This window comes from Oncorhynchus tshawytscha, linkage group LG22 (genome assembly GCF_018296145.1).
Source record: "Oncorhynchus tshawytscha isolate Ot180627B linkage group LG22, Otsh_v2.0, whole genome shotgun sequence".
NCBI lineage: Eukaryota > Metazoa > Chordata > Actinopteri > Salmoniformes > Salmonidae > Oncorhynchus > Oncorhynchus tshawytscha.
The window spans coordinates 7793668-7817580 of record NC_056450.1 but is presented as its reverse complement, the minus strand read 5'-3'; the positions used below and the strand labels follow the sequence as shown (position 1 = coordinate 7817580).

The window sequence follows — 23913 nt, the reverse complement described above, 5'->3', positions numbered from 1 at the left end:
TAATCTGGAATCCCTGATGCAGTGTGTGATGTCCATTACTTGGTTCTCAATCCCAATTTGATCCCTAGAACCTATACTCTATGCCCTTGGGTCCACCCGTAGACCCCTATGCCTTATGCCCTTGGGTCGTCCCCTAAACCTTACGTCCTATATCATTGTGGAGATCTGAGAGGATTGGATAGTTTTAACTAAGGGCTCGATTCAATCAGATCCGCTTTAGCCAACATTTGCATAGCGGTTGTTTTGGAGGTATGGGGAGGTGGAACTGCGTTAGAGCTGTCAAATCCACAAGTTGCTCCCGGCATTATACCTAAAGCGGACCTTGCCATTGGCTGCACAAGGTCCCATTATGAGAGATCCTATGAACACTGGAATGTGAGATGTAATCTACACCTAGTGTCACGTCCTGACCTTAGTTCCTTTTTATGTCTCTATTTTGGTTTGGTCAGGGCGTGAGTTGGGGTGGGCATTCTATGCTTTTCATTCTGTTTTGTTCTGTGTGTTGTATTTCTATGTTTTTGGCCTGGTATGGTTCCCAATCAGAGGCAGCTGTCAATCTTTGTCTCTGATTGAGAACCATACTTAGGTAGCCTGTGTTTGTGGGTTGTTGTTTTCTGTTTTGTGTATTGCACCTTGCGGAACTGTTAGTTTGTTTTTGTTCTAGTGTTGGTATTTATTAAACGTATTATGAATACTTACCACGCTGCACCTTGGTCTTCTTCTCCTTCTCCCGACGACATTCGCTACAGAACTACCCACCACCAAGCTGCGTGTAATGGACTCCTGGACATGGGAGGAAATATTGGACGGCAAGGGACCCTGGGCACAGCCGGGAGAGAGATCTCCGGGAGATCTCCGTCCGAAAGAGGAGCTGGAAGCAGCTAGAGCGGACCGGTGACACTACGAGGAATTGGCTCCAGGTAACGTGCACGAGAGGCAGCCCCAGAATTATTTTTTTTGGGGGGGGGGCACACGGGGAGATTGGCGGAGTCAGGTAGGAGACCTAAGCCAACTCCCTGTGCTTACCGTGGTGAGAGAGTGACCGGGCAGGCACCGTGTTATGCGGTGAAGTGCACGGTGTCCCCAGTGCACCGCATAGAGTGGGCATCGAGCCAGGAGGGATGATGCCAGCTCAGCGCATCTGGTCTCCAGTGCGTCTCCTCGGCCCGGGTTATATGGCACCAGCCCTACGCAAGGTGTCCCCGGTTCGCCAGCACAGCCCAGTGTGGTCTGTTCCAACTCTCCGCACTTGCCGGGCTACAGGGGGTATCTAGCCAGGACAGGTTGTGCAGGCTCGTTGCTCGAGACATTTTTATGTCTCTATTTTGGTTTGGTCAGGCCATGATTTGGGGTGGGCATTCTATGTTTTCCATTCTGTTTTGTTCTGTGTGTTGTATTTCTATGTGTTTGGCCTGGTATGGTTCCCAATCAGAGGCAGCTGTCAATCGTTGTCACTGATTGAGAACCATACTTGGGGCGGCAGGTAGCCTAGTGGTTAGAGCGTTGGACTAGTAACTGGAAGGTTGGAAACCATGGAGCTGACAAGGTAGAAATCTGTCGTTCTGCCCCTGAACAGGCAGTTAACCCACTGTTCCTAGGCGGTCATTGAAAATAAGAATTTGTTCTTAACTGACTTGCCTAGTTAAATAAAGGTTAAATAAATCAAATTAAAATACTTAGGTAGCCGGTTCCCACCTGTGTTTGTGGGTAGTTGTTTTCTGTATTGCACCTTGTGGAACTGTTCGTTTGTTGTTTTTGTTCTAGTGTTGGTATTTATTAAACGTATTATGAATACTTACCACGCTGCACCTTGGTCTTCTTCTCCTTCTCCCGACAACATTCGCTACACCTAGATTAAGTTGATAGGATGGCTTAGTCCAGAGTTGGTCCAGAGTTGGAAAATGTAGCATCTTTCACCAGAACCAGATTTTTCCTGCGATCTAGAGCCATAATCATTAAAGGTATATTTTTCGGTATAATGAGCTGATTGGTGGTTCTTAATTATAATTTTTTTTTTTAAATAATGTGTGTGTGTTCAGCTAGCTAGATAGTGTTCTGCAGGTTTGCCACATGCCTTGTCTTGACGAAGACTTCCTGCAACGTTTCACAATTTGCTTGTCTTGACGAAGACTCCTTGCAACATTTCACACCTTTCTCTGCTGCTCAAAGTGTTTCAAGCCTGTGCCGTTTCCTAATCCCAAACGCAGATAATTACAGTGTAAGATTTCTCCTTGTCAAACAGCTAATAATGGGATGCATATGTTGTTGGAGCACAGTGTACCGAAGACAGTGCGGGACATTTCAAGAACGGGACAGACCACAGCTGACTTTTCTGTCCAGCTTCCCATTGACAACATGACTAGCCCAAATCTAAAAACTGAATCTTCCCTAACCCAAACCCTAACCTAATTTTAACCAATTCAGAAATGAAAAATAATTTGCACATCAGCCATGTCCCATTAGTTTCCCCCATCCAGAACATACAGTCCTCCTACAACATAGGACACAAACATACTGCATCCTCTCTGTGAGTTGGTGTTGCCACCTAGTGAGCAAATGTCTAACTGCAAATATCTTCTCAGTATCCAGTACAATGTGAAGTACAGACCTACAGTAACATGGGAAATTCTGAACAAATACAACATAAACATTTATTCAAACAATCATCAGATCCAGAAAACAATATAAAAATAGCAATACAACATTTAAAAGTTCATCGTTATCAGTAGCTCAATGACTCAATCACAGACAGGAGATCTTGCTGGTACAGGTTAAAAATTGACATTTCATCTGATAAAAGTTGATAGAACAAATGTCTTATAGGATCTCTATGATAAAGACCGTATGGCCGTTGAATGTTCATAATTATAGGCCTACCCAAACATGAACCGTGAACTGACCAAATCAGATAGTGAGCGCTTGTCTTGGTGTTGGCATTGCACACATTGGGCATAGAGGGCCTCCATAGGCCCATAACCACAAGAGCATAGAATACAAAACAACACTGATAATAGTGTACATTCCAAGTCATTGTGGGTAAAATAAGTTATGATATACCAATTCAAAATCTGCCATTGACTGTGTACCATTGAAAGTCAGTGGGGTCACTGGAGTGTGTCACTGGGGTTCTATCAAACACAGCCTGGTCCCACATACAGATCTGGGATCAGGCTAACCAAAAAAAAGGCTTCACAGTGGGAATCAAAACCTGTCTGTCCACTTGCAATAGCAAGAATCCCCTTAAAGCTTACAATCCAATGCTTTTCAAATCCATGGCGGGGACTGTATAAGTGCACACTTTGGGAAAAGTGTGGAGAATGGGGACACAGCCCTACAGTGAAAATCAGAGTGGGGGTCATTGGGGTGTGTTGTATCAAACACACTAACAAAAGGCTTCACAGTAGGAGTCAAACCCTTTTGTCTGTGACTGTCCATTCACAGGCTTCACAATGAAGGCTGCTGTCTGAGCAGACTCATACAGTACAGTGAACTGACTGCGGTTCCTGTAACCCAGCCATCTGTAATCCCACTGTCAAAGGCTGCTGTCACAACCTGTCATCCTACACTGTGTCATCTTGTCTAAGTCTCTTGACTATTTAGTCTCTCTCCTTCCTTTCATTCCCTCTCATTCATTTATTCATCCATCCATCGAGCCATTAATTCATTATGGTCCCCTCTCTCTTTTTACCAGTCCAGTTGGTCAGTTCTAAATAGGTCTTTCCCTTCTGCGCCCGACCCCTCCTTTCTTCTGCTCTGGAGGAGGTTGGGAAGAGCGGGACGAGGTGACCGGGGGGGTGGAGGAGGATGGAGGATGGAATGATTGTCGAGCGATAAGCTCCTTGAAGACAGAGCTCATCTGGCGGCAGACCTCCTGTGAGATGAAAAGAGGGAATACAGGAGGAGGGAGGAGGGGGACAATGATGAAGGGAAGAAAAAAAGAGAAGAATAGAGGACAGAGATGTTTTTCTTCACTGGACCGAAGTGGAGTCGCTCTAGCGTGGTCGCAAACCTCTTATTATGCACGCTTAGTGAGTTAAAAAATGACAACAGTAATTGCAACAGCTGCTGCCGGTAATTACAGAAATAAAATATTAAATATTAGCTTAATGAAAAACATGTCAGACCTTGTCAACCTGAACTGTTATATCTTCACTGGATGACAGGCCCTGGGCTCTGTGAAAAACAGAGAGGGTAAAGAGAGAGGGTAGAGAGAGAATTTCAGTTCCAGCGCTTAAGCTTATTTAGGTCACTACAATTTATGACATTGAGTGCTAAAACAATACAACAATAACTAGTAAAAATACCCTGTGAATATCAGAGTAGATGGTACATATTACTACCAAAGTTATGGCTACAGCAGTGGATGCAAATAATTGACTAAAACAAACTATTTTGCAATGAAGGTCTACAGTAGCCTCAACAGCACTAGGTAGGGTAGCACCATGGTGTAGCCGGAGGACAACTATTTCCGTCCTCCTCTGGGTACATTGACTTCAATACAAAACCTAGGAGACATGGTTCTAACCCCCCTCAATAGACTTACACAGTAATTATGATGACAACTTCCGGGGGACATCCTCTAACCAATCAGAGCTCTTGCACATGAACTTAAATGTTGTCCACCCAATCAAAGGATCAGAGAATGAATCTAGTACAGAAAGCATAAGCTACAGCTAGCTAGCGCTGCAGTGCATAAAATGTGGTGAGTAGTTGAGTCAAAGAGAGAGAAAGACAATAGTTGAACAGTTAAATTAATTTCTTCCTAAATGAAGGAAAAGCGAGAGCGAAAGATAGTGTGAATTTTTTTCACTTTCAGTTTCACTTACTTTGCAAATGCAGCTAGGTAGTTTAGCCTACTCAAAAACCCTGCTCAAACAGAGGATGCTATGAAAGCTAGCTGGCTATGACTATCCAACACAACACTGTATCTGGTTTTCCTAATGTATTGCCTCCGGGGCCCGCCATTGTAAGTGCTAAACTGCTTACTGACTGTACACTGTAACGTTACTGCATGATTGTAGTGAGTTTACTAACGCGTTAGTTCTATTATCTATGTTGACTATGATGTTACTTTAGCTAACATGGTGACAATGATGTAGGCTGTGTGTAGCGGTTATGATCTGGTTTGGCTTGGAGAGGTTTTTCGCCATACTGCTGATGTGTTGTGCATTGAAGTCCACAAGCGAAGGGAAAAGGTGAAAGGTGGAGATCACATAGATGCGAGAAGGAATACAATCTGGCTGCTATGAAAGTGAACTGGGTATTCATTCCGCTGACTCTGCTGAAAAACTTTTCTTAAACGGAAGCAAACGGGACAAAATTGGAGTAAACATACCTGAATTTGTCCAATAGAAAGTAATTTATAACTGTTGGATTAATGATTACACCCTATATCATCTAGACGCAGGCAAGAGTGTGCAAGGCGGTATTGAATGTGTCACTGTTTGTCACCTCAAATTTCCCTTGACCTGTGTGGGACTACGTTGTAAACTTCATTCATAGGCTAGGTTGTAGCAACCTCATGATGGTATAGGGAAAATTTGAGTATCATGTAGTAGCCTAAACATATTACTGTTACATTGAACTGGGTGAATGGAATTTGAATAACAGTATATTAAAAATTATTCCGCTCTCATCTTAAACGGCACTGACCGCCACTGGGCTACAATGTGGTTTAAAGTCTCAGTGGTACAGGTACCACAGTAATAGGTGAAATATCTTTGATGGTACTTGTGGTGTTATTTGCATATTGCATCCTGATTGGCCATATACTGTGGGAATGTAGGGGTTCATGAGGAAAGCATATCTCTCTCTCATGTGGCTCGTAATGTGAAGCAACGTGAAGTTAGCAATAAATGTGCCTTCATAAAGATGCACCGTTAGTAGTTATATTATTCACATACAGACAGGTTTGATTACGCTACATGGTGTTAGAAGTGGACTAGAACGGCTTACTAACAGAGTTTAGCTTACAGCACCTGGTTGAAAGCTTTTGGGGGGAGAATCGAGGAGGCTAATCAGCATGGAAGACATTGCGGCAGAATCTTCAAATCTATCGAGGAGAACCAGGTAAACACTCTCATGTACTGTATGAGAGAGGACGTCTTGTAAGGGTCTAAACCTAAACAAACTCGAGCAAAAGCAGTATGGACAAATAAGAGATTTCATGCATTCTTTATTGTGAGACCGCTTTAAAGCGAGACCGCTTTAACATGTGGAGAGCGGGGGAAAATGAAACAGTGGATTATTTTGTCACAGCCTTATATGCCCTAGCAAAATATTGCAACTATGGACTTTTTGCATGATGAACTAATTAAAGACAGGCTAGTCATTGGGTTAGCAGACGTGCGTCTGTCAGAACGTATGCAGCTAGATACAGATCTCACACTAGAGAGAGCCATTGAGATGGCAAGGCAAACGGAAGAAGTGAAACAGCATCAAAGTTGCCTGCGAGGTGACACAGTAACAACAAAAGAATGAGCTAGAGCACAGGAAAGGTTTTCACCAGAGCGGAGGAGCCCACGGACTGGTGCGCCGGCACGGTGGTTGTCCCAATGAAGAAGAGGGACGTGCGGATATGTGATGATTTCACCAGTCTCAATGAGTCAGTGTGTAGAGAAAAATACATACTTCCCACTGTCGAGCAGAACTTTGGCTCACTAACCGGGGCGAAGATCTTTCACAAGCTCGAACTGAACATGGGCTTCTGGCAGATCCCGCTAGCCGAGGAGTCAGTTAAGCTAACAACCTTCATCATGCCTTTCGGACGTTACAACTTCAACAGTCTGCCTTTTGGCATCGCTTCAGCACCTGAACACTTCCAGAACAGAATGGTGACAGAGGTCACTGAAGGCCAGGAAGGTGTGGTCTGTCACATGGATGATCTGTTGGCCTGGGGCCAAACTCAGGAAGCGCATGATGCAAGACTTCATGCCGCATTGCAGAAGATGGAAAAAGCTGGCTTAACTCTGAACATGGGCAAATGTGACCAGTCAAAGGAGGAAGTGAAGTTCCTGGGCCACATTATCTCGGACAAAGGAGTACAGCCCGACCCAACAAAGACAGAGGCTGTCAGGAAGTGCGGAGCCATCCAACATCAGCAAGCTACAGAGTTTTCTAGGATTTGTGAACCAACTGTGAAAGGTCATCCCTCTGCTTGCAAAAAAGGACGAGACCTACTCTCAAAGATAAAAACCACTGGTACTGGGGGAGCCTTCAAAGAGCTGAAGGAGGAGCTGACGTCCACACCCGTGCTAGCCCTGTACAGCCCAAACAAAGAGATCAAGGTGTCAGCTGATGCGTCTTCCTACGGACTAGGAGGAGTGCTGCTGCAGAAGAGCGAGGAATGGAGACCCATTGCCTACGCCTCCTGGTCGCTCACAACGACCGGGCAGAGATACGCTCAAGTGGAAAAAGAAGCTCTGGGGCTGACATGGGCATGTGAAAGTTTCAGAGACTTTTTCATCGGTCAACACTTTCAGCTGGGAAGTGATCACAAACCGCTCCTGAGATTTCTGGGGAACCAACCCTTGGACACCCTTCCTCCACCAATCCAACGCTTCAGAATGAGATTATGAGATATTCCTACAAGATTTCTCATGTCAGTGGAAAGTCTGTGGACTGCAGATACGCTGTCATGTGCGCCAGTCAAAGCCAAAGCTACTGCTGCAGAAAAGGAGCACATGGAGAGCACAAATACATATGTGGATGCCATCATGGAACAGCTTCCAGCGAGTGTTTCCTACATGGACAATCTGAGAGAACAAATCTAAGCCGACAGTGTGTGCTTAAACATCATGACAATGTGTCAGGAAGGATGGTCTGAGTTCAGCGGATGCGAAGGACCGCTGAAACTGTACTGGGCAGAACACGCTTTTCTCACAGTGCACAGCGGTCTTGTGTTTAAAGGAACAAGACTTGTCACTCCATCAGCCTTACAAAATGATGACCTCACTAAGCTGCACGAGGATCATCAAGTGCAAAGAACGCACACAACAGGCTCTATGGCGGCCTGGACTCAGCCAGCAAATGAACAAACTTGTGCTTAAATGCAGGACATGCATCAAAGAGCGCACAAACCACACAGAACCACTCATACCGTCACATCTTCCAGAGAGACCCTGGCAAAGACTGGGAGCGGACTTGTTCACTCTGAAAAGCACCACCTACCTGCTAGTGGTGGACTACTTCAAGGAATGCGGAGATCGCAAACCTGACGCTAACAAAGTCTGCGGGCGTCGTAGTTCATCTGAAGTCCATCTTTGCCCGCCATGGGGTACCTGAGGTCCTGCTTACGGGCAGTGGGCCTCAGTTCCCCGGAAGATCCCTTTCCAACTTCGCTGCCGAGTATGGATTTTGCCATGTCACCAGCAGTCCAGCAGTAGAAAGCTCAGACGGTGAAGAACCTCCTCAAGAAAGCAGCTGACCCTTACCTTGCTTTGCCGGCCTATCAGTCAACTCCACTCCAGAATGGCAACTGCTGATGGGACAAAAGCTTCAAACCACAGTGCCAACACTCCCATCACTGCTAGACCCATTACTCGCAAACACAGCTGAGGTCAGCTCAAAGGAAACGGAGAGAATGAGTGCAGTACAGCAAGGTTTCAACAAGAGTCACAGAGCCAGCGACCTCAGCAGACTCCCCCACCTGGAACACAGGTGTGGGTGACTGACTCAAAAGTCACAGGAACAGTGCTGAGGGAACATGCAGCACCACGATCTTACATGGTGGAAGTTCCCCCACGGGTATGTCCGCAGGAACAGACATCACCTCCTCCCTATGGATGGACCTGAGGACCTGAGAACAACAACGCTGCGCAGGAGAAGATTCAAGTGTCTTCACCACTCTGACACACTGCATTGTACCTTTTACACACAGAACAAGGTATGGGCGAGCAATAGTTAAACCAGAAAAGACTGGATTTATAAGCCAGAGCAACAAGAACAAAAGACTGAGCTCAAAGTTAAAACCAATAAATAAGACAGAACAACAGCTGTCAAGTTGTTACAGTTCTAACTTACCTGTGGGGTAGATTTATGTTTAAAGAAATTAGACATTTTAGGTTAAAGTTTACAGAAAATATATTCATGACTATGCAGAAATGTTCTAGAATAACTAGGCAGGAACAGACCTACTGACATAAGAGCAAAATAATCCCTTGAGGTCTATTGAGACAAAGGAAGTCCAATCTTTGTTCTCTGAAAAGGGAAGATGTGGTGTTCTGAATATTGCATCCTGATTGGGCATTTGCTAATGAGGGCCTGTGGGATTTTAGCGGTTCGTGAGGAAAGCATCTTTCTCTCTCATGTGGCTTGTAATATGAAGCAACTTGACTTTAGCAATAAATGTGCCTTCATGAGGATACACCGTTAGTAGCTATTTTACTCACATCCAGACAACTTTGATTACACGACAGTACTTACTCTTTGCGTATGTAGCGGGGGGAGCGGGGCCTGCCGTGTAAGGCAGGGCATGCCATGGGGATCTGTATGGTGAAGTTTTCTCCAAGGGACACACTCCCTCCTGCTGGGGATGGTCTGGAACTGCAGCTGCTATTGGATCGAGATCGCTCTCCCTTTGACTCGGACTCTGGATCACAAAGAGTTATAACATTTTTTGGACTGGGACAATGCACATCAATCAAGATTTCGGGTTAATGTTTCTCATAAAGCATAGATGGAAAAACAATATCCCTTTGTCAAATGACTGGTTCTCAAACACACATGAAGTTAGCAGCCGGCCCCTTCTCACCTTTACTGAGGATTTCTGAATCCCCTTCTCCCTCCTCACTGCAAAATAAACACAGACGATCAACATCAAGTGTATGTGCCTGAGTATGTGCTTGCGTGTGTGTTTGTCTAGGTCGCTGTCCATTTATCTATGCGTTTTCTGTCACCAGTCATCTTGCTCCAGCGTCATGCATTTCTCATACACCGGTCCCTGTAGCTCGGCCGGGCTGGGGAAGATGCTCTCGTGCTGCAAAATGAGGCCCTTCACCAGAGAGTTGATCTGAGGCTGCAGAGTAACAACATCCTCATCCTGCAACCCTCGCACCAGACTGGGGCCGAAGCACACGGCTAAGTTATAGGGCTGCATCATGTTCTCATCGCTGTACTGGGATACACTGGGGGAAGAGGGGGAGATAGAAGGGGAGAGAGGGAGGGAGGTAGGTAGTGCAAGAGAGTGGGAGAGGGAAAAAGAGAGAAAGAGAAAGTGACAGATAGAGACAGAGGGAGGGGAGGGAGGGGAGGGAGTGAGGTGGGGAGGAAAAGAGAGAAGAGGGGAAAAGAGGGAAGGAGACAGAAAGAGAGAGAGAGAGAGAAAGGGAGAAGAGGGCAAGAAGAAGAAGAATAACATAATAAGACAGCTGAAATTTCACAGTTCAAGCTCTTAGTGCTGAACCAAATGGCTCCCTGACCCTTTGAAGAACCCTTTTTGGTTCCAGGTAGAATCCTTTTGGGTTCCATGAAAAATTCCTTTCCACAGAGGGTTCTACCTGGACCCAAAAATAATTCTACCTGGAACCAAAAAGGGTTATCCTATGGGGACAGCCGAAGAACCCTTTTGGAACCCTTTTTTTTGTAAGTGTAGTGCACCACTTTTGACCAGAACCTATATAGGGAATAGGGTGCCATTTGGGAAGCAACCTGATTGTGTTTTTAGAAAAGAGCTATCTCATCAAATGGCTGCTTCTCTCTTCTTTGAACAGAGGGTTTTCTTTGCAATACTGACATTTGCAAGGGCTTTGTGGTAAGTCTGGTAAGTGTATGGTTAGTTCCTCTTGACAATGACAGTAAAAAATCCCAAATAAGTGTTTGTTGGTGGACAATGTTTTAGAAATAGAACAAAGATACTTACTGATGGAGGAATGCAAAGAGGTATCTCATGACGATGATTACAGGTGGAGGATAGGAGGAGATGACCGATTTGAGTTGAGCTGCTCTCTCTGTCTCGTTATCAATCTCTGGAAGGGTTGGGTGCAACAAGGAGAAAGATTAAGGAAAAGCATATGAAAAGCTACCCAATGCACACATATACACACTCAAACAACCCCCACCCACCCACCCTCACACATACAATCACCCAACCCCCACGCACACACTTACCAGCGTACTCCAAGAGCTGACTGGTGCTGTCCTGAGGAAAGAGAGGGTTCTCCAGGGTTCTGAAGTATAGCTTCAGTACTCCTGCAACTAAGTCCATGTCACACCTGCTGTCTGCCAGGGGGTCCTCTCCTATAGGGAACACCAAGGTCACATTGCCCACCATTATTAATGATCAATACTACAGCGCTGGACTACGGCTTCTATAGACACCAGACCTAGGTTAAAATAATATTAACTTTCTATATAAATGCTCTGACTGTTCAATTGAGCCTGCCTGAAACTTGCCGTTTTGGGACTATACCATTGGTTACATTTAGCCCAATGCCAGCTTAATCCAGTAAAGACAAATGATCTGAAACAGATACTTTGAACCCAGGTCTGTACTAGAAGCAGCTAGAGCAGCAGGCAAGGAGCAGGTTGATGTTTATTGGGATGAATATTGCCCTGGAGGCAGCGCTGAGCGGTTTCTGCCAGATGGGCTAGCCGCAAAGTCAAAATTGGCTATATCGTATAAAAACAAACAATTAAGGTTAGGGTTAGACAAGGTTAGCAGCGTGGTTAAGATTAGGGTTAGGTTTCAAATCTGATTGTATTACTTTGTGGCAAGGCCAAGTAGTGACCACCCTGCAGAGCTGCCTCCCGGACAAGATTCATTCCAATAAATGACCAACCGGCAGACAGGGCCAGCAGATGGGCCTACCTCTCTCAAACGCATCTCTCAGACTGTTGACCTCAGCCTGAGACCCTGGTACTCTGAAGATACCCTCATGGTGGAGACCTACAGTTTAGGATTGATTGACAGACAGACATGAAGACCTTCATAGATACACACTACAGTCCATTAGCTGTTTGTAATATACAGCATCAATATGCACCAAACATGCACAACAATGGCTCACCATTGAGGTTGATGAAGCGAATGCAGCTTTCCACAACCACTGGGATCTCTTGGCCCGATGCCTGAGAATATTGGGAGAAGTTGATTGAAATCAGGATACCAAGGAGGAGAATGAGATGTAGACAGAAAGCAACAGTAGGCTGGCACCTTTATGAACGAGAGCATGTCTCCAGTGAAGAGTTTGTGGGTGAACTGGATTATAGGTTGACCCTCCATCCTCGCACGAACAGACTTCCTGGAATTCCCACTACAGGGGGGAGAAGACACACTAGTCAGTTGACTATGAGACAGTGCCCTAAACTGTTATGTTACTCTTATGAGGCAGTTATAAAGGTCTTACAGAGGAATGTAACTCGACCTGGCTTGATGACCATTGGTTGCTTCAGCTAGGAAGGGAAGAAAAAGCAACAATTAGGATAGCAGTAACAGCTGCATTACAGGAAATGAAGAGCCAAAATGACACTTGGGCAATTAAGGAACAACAATGAGTGTACTGTATATGAGGCTATACTACAAAGTCATGCCGAACTGTTGTGTATGTATTCAAGAGCTTGGAACTATTAGGTTCTATCTGAAAAAATTGGATTCTGCCTTTAAATGTTCAGAACCCTCATTGGGTTTAAATGCTGTCCGCTATTTTTGTTCTTGTATTCTTTTGAACTCTACAACATAAATTGGGGTATTTAGAGTACTGTATAAGTAGAGACCATTGAACAGAACAAGGCTGATGTCAATAACTACATTTGGACAAAAATGCAGATAGAAATGTATCGTCCCAAGCTCGTATTGTAGAAGTGGTTAGTGCTGTACCTTTCTCTACAGCCACTTTAAGCAGATCATGTTTAGCCTGTAGTTTGGACACCAGAGAGCTTTTACAGAGGTACTCTTTCACTTTCTGAGAGAAGAATCAAACACAATTCAAAAAAGTCATCATCATCATCACCACCACCTCCACCGTCATTTCCTTGTATTTCATTTTCATCATTACCGTAACCCCCACTATTATAGTGCACTACTTTTGGTATAAAATACTGGCTTTCTATGGTCAGGATGTGACAACATGTGAAAAAGCTATTTTCACACGTAAAACCACATATTCACATGTACTGACCCTTATGTGTAAGTCAGTTTAATAATGACTCACAGTACAGTAGAGGATCTCAGTCTCCTGCAGGTTGGCTCTGCGTCTGGCCAGACTAGGTCTGCCACTGCTGCTGGCCAGGCTTTCATTGCTTCCCCCCTGACCTTGGCTCTGAGACGGGGACTGAAGATGGACCTGGGAGCCCTGGGTCTGGCTGCTGGAGGGTGGAGGATCTAGGTCATCATCGCTGATACCTTCCAGCAGGGTAACGCGGGCCGCCCGTAGAGTCTTATCTGCCTAGGATGGAGAAAGTGTGTAGTGAATATATTGGAATCCATCTTATCCACTACAAGGTCGATTTTAAGCTTTTGAGGGAGTCATGGCCCGGTTACTGTAAAGCATTTTGAGTCAACAGTTGATAAAGGCTTTATACATTTGATTGGGTGGACTGGACTTTACCTCCTCCGTTTCCTGGGTGAACCCGGTGAGTTTAGATTGTAGCTGTTGGAACCTGGTCTCCATCTCACCCCTAATCTCCTGCTCTGCACTCACCTCTAACACCTGAGAGGAACAGGGACAGGGAAGAATCAGGGGATATCAGACAGGTGGGAGCAAAGACATGTGACGTCGAGATACACAAGCCACACACTCTACCTGGTCTCCGTCGTGTGGCTGGAAGTGGAAGCGGAGGGGCAGACAGAAGGTGTTGGTGTGTGTCTGTAGCAGGTTGTCTCTGTCCTGACTCTGGTCCAGTCCAGACACAGCACTTTGGAGCTGCTGCAGCCCTACACTCAAGTTCTGCTGATCCCAGGACCGGCTGGACAGGTAGGCCAACAGCACACGGGACAGAGACAGGTGGTAGCCCACATCTGAACACTGAGAGAGACACAGAGATGACACTGGGATAAGACGATGTGTTTATGTCGTAGGCAGGGTTTGGGTCAAATACATTTCAATACAGTCAATTCAGGAAGCAAACTGAAACATTTGAATTGGAATACGTCATGCTAGTGACACATTCCTACGCAATATTCATGTCCATGGTCTTTTGAATGGACTTCAAGATTATTTCAAAAAATCCATGAAAATGTGGTCAAATAAGGTACACTACCGGTCAAAATTTTGCACCTACGCATTCAAGGGGTTTTCTACATTGTAGAATAATAGTGACGACATCAAAACTATGAAATAACACATGGAATCATGTAGTAACCAAAAAAGTGTTAAAAAGCTTTAAAAAAACTCTTGGCATTGTCTCATCCAGCTTCACCTGGAATGCAGTCTTGAAGGAGTTCCCACATATGCTGAGCACTTGTTGGCTGCTTTTCCTTCACTTCGCGGTCCGACTCATCCCAAACCATCTCAGTTTGGTTGAGGCTGGGGGATTGTGGAGGCAAGGTCATCTGATGCAGCACTCCATCACTCTCCTTCTTAGTAAAATAGCCTTTACACAGCCTGGAGGTGTGTTGGGTCATTGTCCTGTTGAAAAACAAATGACAGCCCCACTAAGCCCAAACCAGATGGGATGGCATATCACTGCAGAAGGCTGTGGTAGTCATTAACCAGCTTAACCATGCTGGTTAAGTGTGCCTTGAATTCCCTGATTACCAACAACGATGAGACGGCCTACAGGGAGGAGGTGAGGACCCTCGGAGTGTGGTGTCAGGAAAATAACCTCACACTCAACGTCAACAAAACAAAGAAGATGATTGTGGACTTCAGGAAACAGCAGAGGGAGTGCCCCCCTATCCACATCGACGGGACAGTAGTGGAGAGGGTAGTAAGTTTTAAGTTCCTCGGCGTACACATCACGGACAAACTGAATTGGTCCACCCACACAGACAGTGTGGTGAAGAAGGCGCAGCAGCGCCTCTTCAACCTCAGGAGGCTGAAGAAATTCAGCTTGTCACCAAAAGCACTCACAAACTTTTACAGATGCACAATCGAGAGCATCCTGTTGGGCTGTATCACCGCCTGGTACGGCAACTGCCCCGCCCACAACCGTAAGGCTCTCCAGAGGGTAGTGAGGTCTGCACAACGCATCACGGGCGCAAGCTACCTGCCCTCCAGGACACCTACACCACCCAGTGTCACATGAAGTCCATAAAGATCGTCAAGTACAACAACCACCCGAGCCACTGCCTGTTCACCCCGCTATCATCCAGAAGGTGAGGTCAGTACAGGTGCATCAAAGCAGGGACCGAGAGACTGAAAAACAGCTTCTATCTCAAGGCCATCAGACTGTTAAACAGACACCACTAACATTGAGTAACTCTGGGTCTTCCATTCCTGTGGTGGTCCTGTGGTGGTCCTCATAAGAGCCAGTTTCATCATAGCCCTTGATGGTTTCTGCAACTGCACTTGAAGAAACTTTCAAAGTTCTTGAAATGTTCTGTATTGACTGACCTTCATGTCTGAAAGTGACTGATTGACTCAAACGCATTAAGAAGGAAAGAAATTCCACAAAGGAACTTTTAAGAAGGCACACCTGTTAATTGAAATGCATTCCAGGTGACTACCTCATGAAGCTGATTGAGAGAATGCCAAGAGTGTGCAAAACTCATCAAGGAAAAGGGTGACTATTTGAAGAATCTCAAATATATTTTGTTTAACACTTTTCTTGGTTACTACATTATTCCATATGTGTTATTTCACAGTTTTAATGTCTTCACTATTATTCTACAATGTATAAAATATAAAAAATTAAGTAAAACCCTTGAATGAGTAGGTGTTCTAAAACTTTGACCGGTAGCGTAAATCTAAAATTATATTTTTGTTTATGGATAAATGTACTTCTGCCAGACATCTTTTATGACATTTTTGTGCTGAAGAGCATTGCGTTACATTTTTGCCCATTAAAGGCTATTCAAAAAGCATACAAAAATTCCAAACTACTTGCCGCGTCACTTTCATGGCGTATTTCAGTTTGCTTCCTGAATTTAATTTAATTTAATGGACTTGACCCCAACCCTGCTTGTAGATAACATGTTGGATGCACATTGTATTGTATTGTAAAGTATTGTAGTAAACCTTGGCTTGTGTGAGCCAGAAAGGCTCCTGCTTCTATGAGCCGATCTCTTGTTTCTGTAGTGTGATGTCCAAGTACACCCCTTGGACAGGACGCTAGTCTATCGCAGGGCCTTACCCTTAATCTATCTCCTTAATGCTTAGTGCCAGGCAGAGACGCCTCGGATCCCATTTTTACAATCTCTGATATGACTCGGCCGTGGATCGAACTTCCATCTTTCCAATCTCACCACAAGGCCGCTGAGTTTGCATCATTGCATTGCAGTCATTGTGTATTATGGCTGGTACTTTTCAGTACAATCCAGTGTCTTCCCTATTGGCGCCAGACAGCAGCTGTGAAGCACCACTCACATCTATGAGTGATGAGATGTCCTGGAGATAGTACTTGTTCATGGAAGCGTTGGCTGCAGCTAGGTTGAGGAGGTAGTCGTTTCGAGCCTTGGTGCACTTCAGCTGAATCTCCTGCACTTTACACTGTCTCTGGAAACACACATCAAATGAGCCATTATTACACACACACACACACACACACACACACACACACACACACACACACACACACACACACACACACACACACACACACACACACACACACACACACACACACACACACACACACACACACACACACACACACACACACACACACACACACACACACACACATTTTTGAAAAAGGGATGTGAGCTCTTCTTTACTTTCTCTATCTTCTTAGAAGCGCCTTGTTTCTGTTTCTCTGCTTCCTTCAGCTTTCCCTCTGCAGACACATAATCTGAATGGTACTGGTAGTAGGTCCTCCATGCCTGCAAGCCAGGAGAAACACACACACAAACGTTGAAGCACACACGCGCACACACACACACACACACACACACACACACACAGAGAGAGAACCTCCATCAACACGTCATATCATGCAAATACCAAGACGACTACTTTATATCTCACCGTGTCCTATTTTAGAAAATATGTCATACTTTGTTTCTTAACTGGTGTCTGTTTCCCACACATGTTGGACTTACTGTCTGTAGCTCTGTGGTGACTTTCAGTAGACCATCCTGTAACTGGGTACAGACATCTTTACTCTGGAAATAAAGAGATCAACCAATAAATGTGTTAGATGACTAGAGAATGAAACAGAGGCCGAGGCAGATTAGAGATGGAGAGAGAGAGATTAGAGATGGAGATAAAGACAGATTAGAGATTGAGACGGAGATAGAGACAGATTAGAGATGGAGACAGATTGGAGATGGAGATAGAGACAGATTAGAGATGATTAGAGATTGAGAAATGTACAGATTAGACATAGGAATATGACTCCCCAGGACTCCCTGTAAAATAGTGCAAATGTTACTGAGCGGACTATCCTGGCTGAATGAATCAAATGAAGATGGAGCAGTACCCTCTTGGCCAGGCGCTGTGTGATGTCCAGACAGTGAGTAAGGGGCTCGGTTAGGGTGGTCCTACAGATTTCACTCAGACCACTGTGGTCTCTGCTCTCCTGTCTGGTCTGAGCCAAGAGCACCAGCCAACACTGGGCCACAGACTGGCCACTACAGGGATCCTTCCTGAAAGATAGAGGCACAGGGAAAGGGCCATGGTTTAACCATAAATTTACTAAAATGGAAAATACTAGAATGGAAAATTTAAAAAAACACTGTTTTTTAGTTCTGGAATGGGCTTAATCTGTGTCTGGGAAACATGTAATTTGTAGAGTGGATTCAGAGACACAAAGACCACTTCAAATCTAGCCTGATCCCAGATCTGTTTGTGATGTCTTGCCAACTCAATGACCATAGGACTAACAGACATAGCACGAACAGAGCTTGGAGCAATTTACCTTTTGATTTTGGAGGTGAACCTCTCTGACAATTTGTCAAGCGAGCGTGCATACTCCCCTTCTATCTCACTGCGTCTTCGCAGGTAGTCTGTCAGGTCCTGAAGCTGCTGAGATTTCTGCTCCAATTGCAGGTCCAACACCTTCAACTGGTCCAACAACTGACAACGCACCTCTTGGGGAGGGAGTGGGAGGGAGGTAGGTGAGAGAGAGAGAGAGAGAGGGGGGGGAAGAGAGCGCGAGAGCGGGAGAGAGAATGAAAGAGGGAAGTGGAGAGATATACAGAGGGATGCCTCCATTTTGTTTACTGACTTTGAATAGTGACTGAGTTCTACACTTCCATGTCCTGTACATGTAGACCTTCAACCAAATGCCGGAAGGTGACGGTTGTGTTGTACCATTGAGTCCAATGTGTTTACAGTCAATAAGCATTTAATATGGACTCAGTCTGTGACAAGACAGACATGCATGGAACTAGAACTATGATGTACCAACCGGAGGGCGGAGAGAAGAGAAACATTAAATATGAGCAGTACAGTAGAGTAACGTTAGAGGGTAAAAACAGTAACGAGGATTTCCCTTACCTTTGATTTGTGTGTCATAGTCTAGAACACCCACTTTTCTCAGCTTCACATTTGACGTCATTGTTGCTCTGGCAGGGTGAAACCCTGTTGCAAAGAGATGCCAATAATTCCACAAGGTTTTCTGCGATAGTTCAACCTGAAACCTTTACAACCAACCTGCTACCTAGTTCCTGGCAAAAACCCTCACTGTACCCATGCTTCTTAGAGAGTATATGTATGTGTGCAGCTAATGACCCTTCATCCGGGACAAAGTCCACTTGATTATTGACCTAACTCTTGAAAACCTTTCTGTCTATACTTGTAGTGTACACTACCCTGCTGCGTCTTGATACATTCGGTCCCAAACACTTAGTAACAACGCTCTGTGACACTCTTTGTTTACAATGCAGACCGACGGACTCCACAGTATCCACGTATTAGAGATAGACGGCCTGGGATAGACTGACTGAAATAGAGTGACTGTAAACAGTATTCTCTTACTGTAACACATCTAGTTCAAGCCAGCCTAGCTGCGTAGAAAGACAGTTGGCATGTAACGCGCCGCGGCTCTGCTCCCGCTGCTGCATAACTGTCGTATGCTGTGCGAAAAATAGCAGCAGAAACATTTCAGCTGCTCTATAAATAATACTTTGCCACCGCCACATGGCACACAGCACTGTCACCGAGGGGATGTTCGTTTTACAAGCTACAGGTGTTTTCACTAATAGATTTAGTAACTGTAACCAATGTTCCCTCTCCTTTTTTCCGGCACTTTTTTCGGCACTGAGCACATTTCAGGTCTGCTGAGCGCAAACTTCAACGGCGTGAAAATTCTATGCGTGCGTTTACTGTGAACACTGAGGAAGTACCCAATTTAAGTTACAGTTTTAACAATGTCCTTGTATGCTATTGTGGCTATTTGATCATAATGTAGGCCTACCAAAGTGGCTTACCATCAAAAACAATGGAGAAAATGCATCCCATAACATTTTAACATGGAAATAGCTGTTTTATCATTCAGTTTACAGTAGCAACAAATGTGCGGTGTTCAATATCTTACATTCCATGAGACTTTTGAAAAAAAAAAAACATACAGGGCTTGACATTAACCTGTTTATCCACTTGTCTGTCAGACAAAGAGGTGACTGAACATTTTGTTGTGTTGTTTGATGCAAGAAACTACATTACAAAATAAAACAAATTATTATTCCCATAACATTATTACAGAGGATCAGACACATTGTGCTACTGTACCCTCTGCCTATTAGCTACTTAGCTTATTCAAGTCTGTCTCAAAATACAACAAAAAAAGCTCTTCATCTGACTCGCTTTTCAAAGATGTCTAGTAATTTACACGTTTGTGCTCTTGTTGAAAGCAATCACTCCCCTATTGCTGACTACAAGTGATCTATAACTGGGCTAATAACTCACGTTTTATTTTACCTTTATTTAACTAGGCAAGTCAGTTGTGAACACATTCTTATTTTCAATGACGGCCTAGGAACAAGTAAAGGATATGAACTAAATATGCACACGCGGCTATATGCAGCTCTCACTTTGATCTCAAAACAAGCGCATCTACTCACGACTGATCATGCTTTAAACACAGTCCAGTTCAATGTACAATGCATTCGGAAAATGTTCAGACCCCTTGACCTTTTCTACATTTTGTTACGTTACAACCTTATTCTAAAATGTATTAAATCATTTTTTCCCCTCTGTACTTTGCTCCGTTCATCTTTGCTTCGATCCTGACTAGTCTCCCAGTCCCTGCTGCTGAAAACATCCACACAGCATGATGCTGCCACGACCATGCTTCACCATGGGGATGGTTGAGGTTTCCTCCAGACGTGACGCTAGGCATTCAGGCCAAAGGGTTCAATCTTGGTTTCATCAAACCAGAGAATCTTGTTTCTCATGGTCTGAGTGTCTTAATGTGCCTTTTGGTAAACTCCAATGTGCCTTTTGGTAAACTTTGGTACGCTTCCCCAGATCTGCGCCTCGACACAATCCTGTCTTGGACCTCTACGGACAATTCCTTCGACCTCATGGCTGGGTTTTTGCTCTGACGTGCACTGTTAACTATGGGACATTATATAGAAAGGTGTCTGCCTTTCCAAATCATGCCCAATAAATAGAATTTACCACAGGTGGACTTCAAACAAGTTGTAGAAACATCTCAAGGATGATCAATGGAAAAGGGATGCAGCTGAGCTCAATTTCAAGTCTCATAGCAAAGGGTCTGAATACTTATATAAATAAAGTGGTTCTGTTTTTTTATTTTTAAGACATTTGGTAAAATTAAAATAAAAACTATTTTTACTTTGTCATTATGGGGTAGTGTGTGTACCCCATCATTTTAGAATAAGGCTGTAATGTAACAAAAAGTGGAAAAAAGTCAAAGGGTCTGAATACTTTCTGAAGGCCCTGTAAATGGCCGCACCGGTCTATGGGCTGAGTAGTGTGTGTAATAGAATCCTTCTCGGGATGTGTTCTGCCTACAACAAAATCTCTTGCGTAATTTGTTTTGTTTCGGTATGTTGCGTTGAATAGGGCATCGATTCGATCACAATTGCCACAGTAAAAGGAGACGTTGATAGTGTTAACTGGGACAACTTGAGAACAGTGGTCACCAACCTTTTCTGAGTCAAGATCACTTTAAATCAAAATGCAAGCCGAGATCTACTGCTGAGATTTTGTTTTATACATGACTTAAAAAAGGTAAGCCTATGCAACATTAACCAATCAAAAAACAGTACTGTAGCAATGAGGTTTGTGAAGTAAGCTTTAGGCCCAATATATTATCACCGCATATTGGCTTTGCTTGAATTGCCCTGCCAATTGCTGTTCGGGACATTTTTTTCAATTATCTTTCAACATTTGAGCTAGACTATATGATCACAATGGTAATAGTGTGATCATATAGTGAGCATACATTTAAATAATTTGCTTTCTATTTGTATTGGGCTAATGGTGCCTGAATCTGATGGTCAGTCTCAGCTGATGGAGAGAGAGCAGCAGACTGAGGGTTTGCCTCTCATCATCCCTCCGCTCTCTCTTTCCTCCACTGACACTGACCAAGAAGGGACACAGTCTTCCAGCTGATGGCGAAACTCAAGTCACAATCTCCTGTTTCTCTCTGTGGGCTGATATTTCTGCGCGGCAGTCTCGGGGCTACTGCCGCACGCAGACAGACAAGACACAGCACACATAATCCTTCAATTCTAGTTGACATGATTTGCAGATTATATCAGTTTCCAAACTATTAACTACAGTTACTGGTTTATGACTATATAATTTCATGACAGTCAGACCCAGCCAGCCAATGTTGCTTTTCTGTTCAATAGCATAGGCCTGGTGTTGTTGGCATAATAGTGATCTGATGATCCAACATAATTTTCCATTCTTCCTCTACGTTGGATTCCCTTACGTTGGATCCAGAGTCATTAACTTGTCCAGTGGATGAGAGAAAAGAGAAGTCTTTATGGATTTGTGTTGTTTGATATTCCTTATGTTAGGCACTGTTAAAGGCCTTAGAAGTAGTGGATCAATTAACTACAGTTCAACCGCCATTTATGAAGTTAATATTATTGGTAGACTAACAGTGAAATGTTTACTGAGGAGCCCTTCCCAACAATGCAGAGGAAAAAAAAGAGAAATAGAAAAATGAGGACATGGGGAATGCAGTTACCTTTAGGGGAACGATTTGATTGAGAGCTTAATCAGTCAGTACATGATCACTGCCTGGACTTATGGTTAAGAACTGCATTTGAATTGCCCTTCATGAAGTTAGTAGTTCATATTATTGGCATCTGTCCTGCCTCTCTGTTTCTCTGTTGTCTGTCTGTCACATAGAGACACCTCTAGTGATCTTTTGAAAAGGGAAGACAGGGGTGGTGTTTCCTGTGTCAGGGGCACACACACACGCGCACGCGCACACGCACACACACACACACACACACACATGCACCCAGGAGCAAATTAGGACTCACTTGACCTCCCTTAACCAGTCACTTGACTTCTCTCTCTCCGTCTGTCTTATCACTCTCTCACTCTTCACTGACAACTAACTTCCTCTTCTCTTTTCAAAAAGCATTCTCTTAACTTACAATTCACTTCCACATGTCACACAGCTGTTTTACAGTCTTCCCAATTTCACTCCCTTTCATTTCTTTTAACAAACAAAACCACTTTTGCCTGTGATTTCTTCAGTCCATCTAGATAGGCATGCCTATCTGTTGATCTATATATGTGCCTGTAGGTTCCCCTATAGGTCTATTGCAGCTCCATTTGGAATTTGTAACACACGTCGTCTCGCATAAGAAAATGCATTTTTAGAAAGCAGATGTTGTACATGCAGCACGTTGTCTTCACAGCTTTGTCACCCTTTCCTTTCTCCTTCTCTCCATTCCTTCACTATGTGATCATCATTGAATCACCCAACAGGAATTGGAGTTTATTGCCATCATCATCAGGACGTAAGCAGGGTACCAATTCTTAACTGACGTTCACTGGTCAGTTTTTAACTGGAAGACCCTTTTGTAGTTGCTGTATCTGATCGAATTAGATTTGATCTAAGGCTCACGCTTCGAACACAGCATCATCTGGATATGTGTGCAACAGAAGTTCAACATTCACCTTCTGCTACCATTTTTGTCAAGCCGTGTCGACGCACACAGTGTGACGCATACGATCGATAAATCAAATTGACGCACCACACCGAACACAATGCAACTGCCTCTGCAACGCAATGCTGCAAGGCAAACGCTGCGTTTCATTGATAATGAATGTCATAGTTACATGTGTTGCCATATGTACTAATTAGGTGTTTCCCAGGTTATGGTCCAACCACAACCACACATAAAGGTCACATTGGGGAGAGATGCAAATTGAGAAATACAGTATTCATAACTGTCAAACAGCAAATAAACCACATTCACAGGAAGTAGAGAAAAAGTAACCTCACAAAATGGGAATTAAATGGCCTAGTTATTCTGTCATGAAAATGTGATTCTTACCTGGCTGAAATGAGTTTTAATACTCTTCTTTTCCACAGTGAGTAACATTTATCTCCAAACGATAACTTCTCTCTTCCTCCTCCTTACGTTAAATACACACACCTGGGTGCTCTCTCTCTCTGTCACAGACACACACACTCTGTTCTGTTGCCCCCTGACACACTCTCGGAGACATCCTGTGACAGCTTGTGAAAGAGTTGTGAAGAGTGAAAGCTTCTAATTCAAGCCACACCCCCTCCTCCTCATCACCCCCCTCTTCTCCCCTCCCTCGTCATTCCATCCACTTTCCCCTATGAGTTCATGTGTATAGAAGTAACACACATAGCCTGAGTAAGAGTAAGCGCTGTCATCTATAATTACCGTATTTAGTCTTACCACCG

The 23913-nt window shown here is 44.3% G+C and overlaps 1 protein-coding gene across 3 annotated transcripts; it reads right to left on the bottom strand.

Annotated features, from left to right (window-relative positions):
* Nucleotides 1-2637: 2637 nt before the first annotated feature.
* On the bottom strand, nt 2638-23724 carry LOC112221672 (SLIT-ROBO Rho GTPase-activating protein 3). Of its 3 annotated transcripts, none has more exons than XM_024383898.2 (22): nt 23534-23724; nt 18537-18620; nt 17956-18127; nt 17518-17683; nt 17138-17200; nt 16814-16918; nt 16464-16592; nt 13740-13961; nt 13545-13646; nt 13149-13382; nt 12815-12899; nt 12345-12390; nt 12152-12251; nt 12006-12066; nt 11807-11884; nt 11107-11235; nt 10859-10964; nt 9897-10124; nt 9752-9789; nt 9424-9589; nt 4125-4173; nt 2638-3871 (listed from the first exon to the last, which is right to left on the bottom strand). In XM_024383898.2, exons 2-22 carry the CDS (start codon nt 18595-18597, stop codon nt 3707-3709), a joined length of 2505 nt encoding a protein of 834 aa, XP_024239666.2. In that variant the 5' UTR covers nt 18598-18620; nt 23534-23724; the 3' UTR covers nt 2638-3706. The 3 variants fall into 3 exon arrangements, with proteins under 3 accessions (XP_024239666.2, XP_024239665.2, XP_024239664.2); XM_024383897.2 differs by lacking the exon at nt 23534-23724 and adding an exon at nt 19017-19256 and having other exon boundaries at nt 12363-12390; XM_024383896.2 differs by lacking the exon at nt 23534-23724 and adding an exon at nt 19017-19253.
* Nucleotides 23725-23913: the final 189 nt, after the last annotated feature.

Excerpts from the sequence above, each read along its gene's own strand:
- LOC112221672 (XM_024383896.2), bottom strand. Across the intron at positions 12,391-12,814 it reads TAAAGTGGCTGTAGAGAAAG|CTGAAGCAACCAATGGTCAT; the intron begins GTACAGCACTAA and ends TTCCCTTCCTAG. Across the intron at positions 3,872-4,124 it reads TAACAGTTCAGGTTGACAAG|GAGGTCTGCCGCCAGATGAG; the intron begins GTCTGACATGTT and ends TTCATCTCACAG.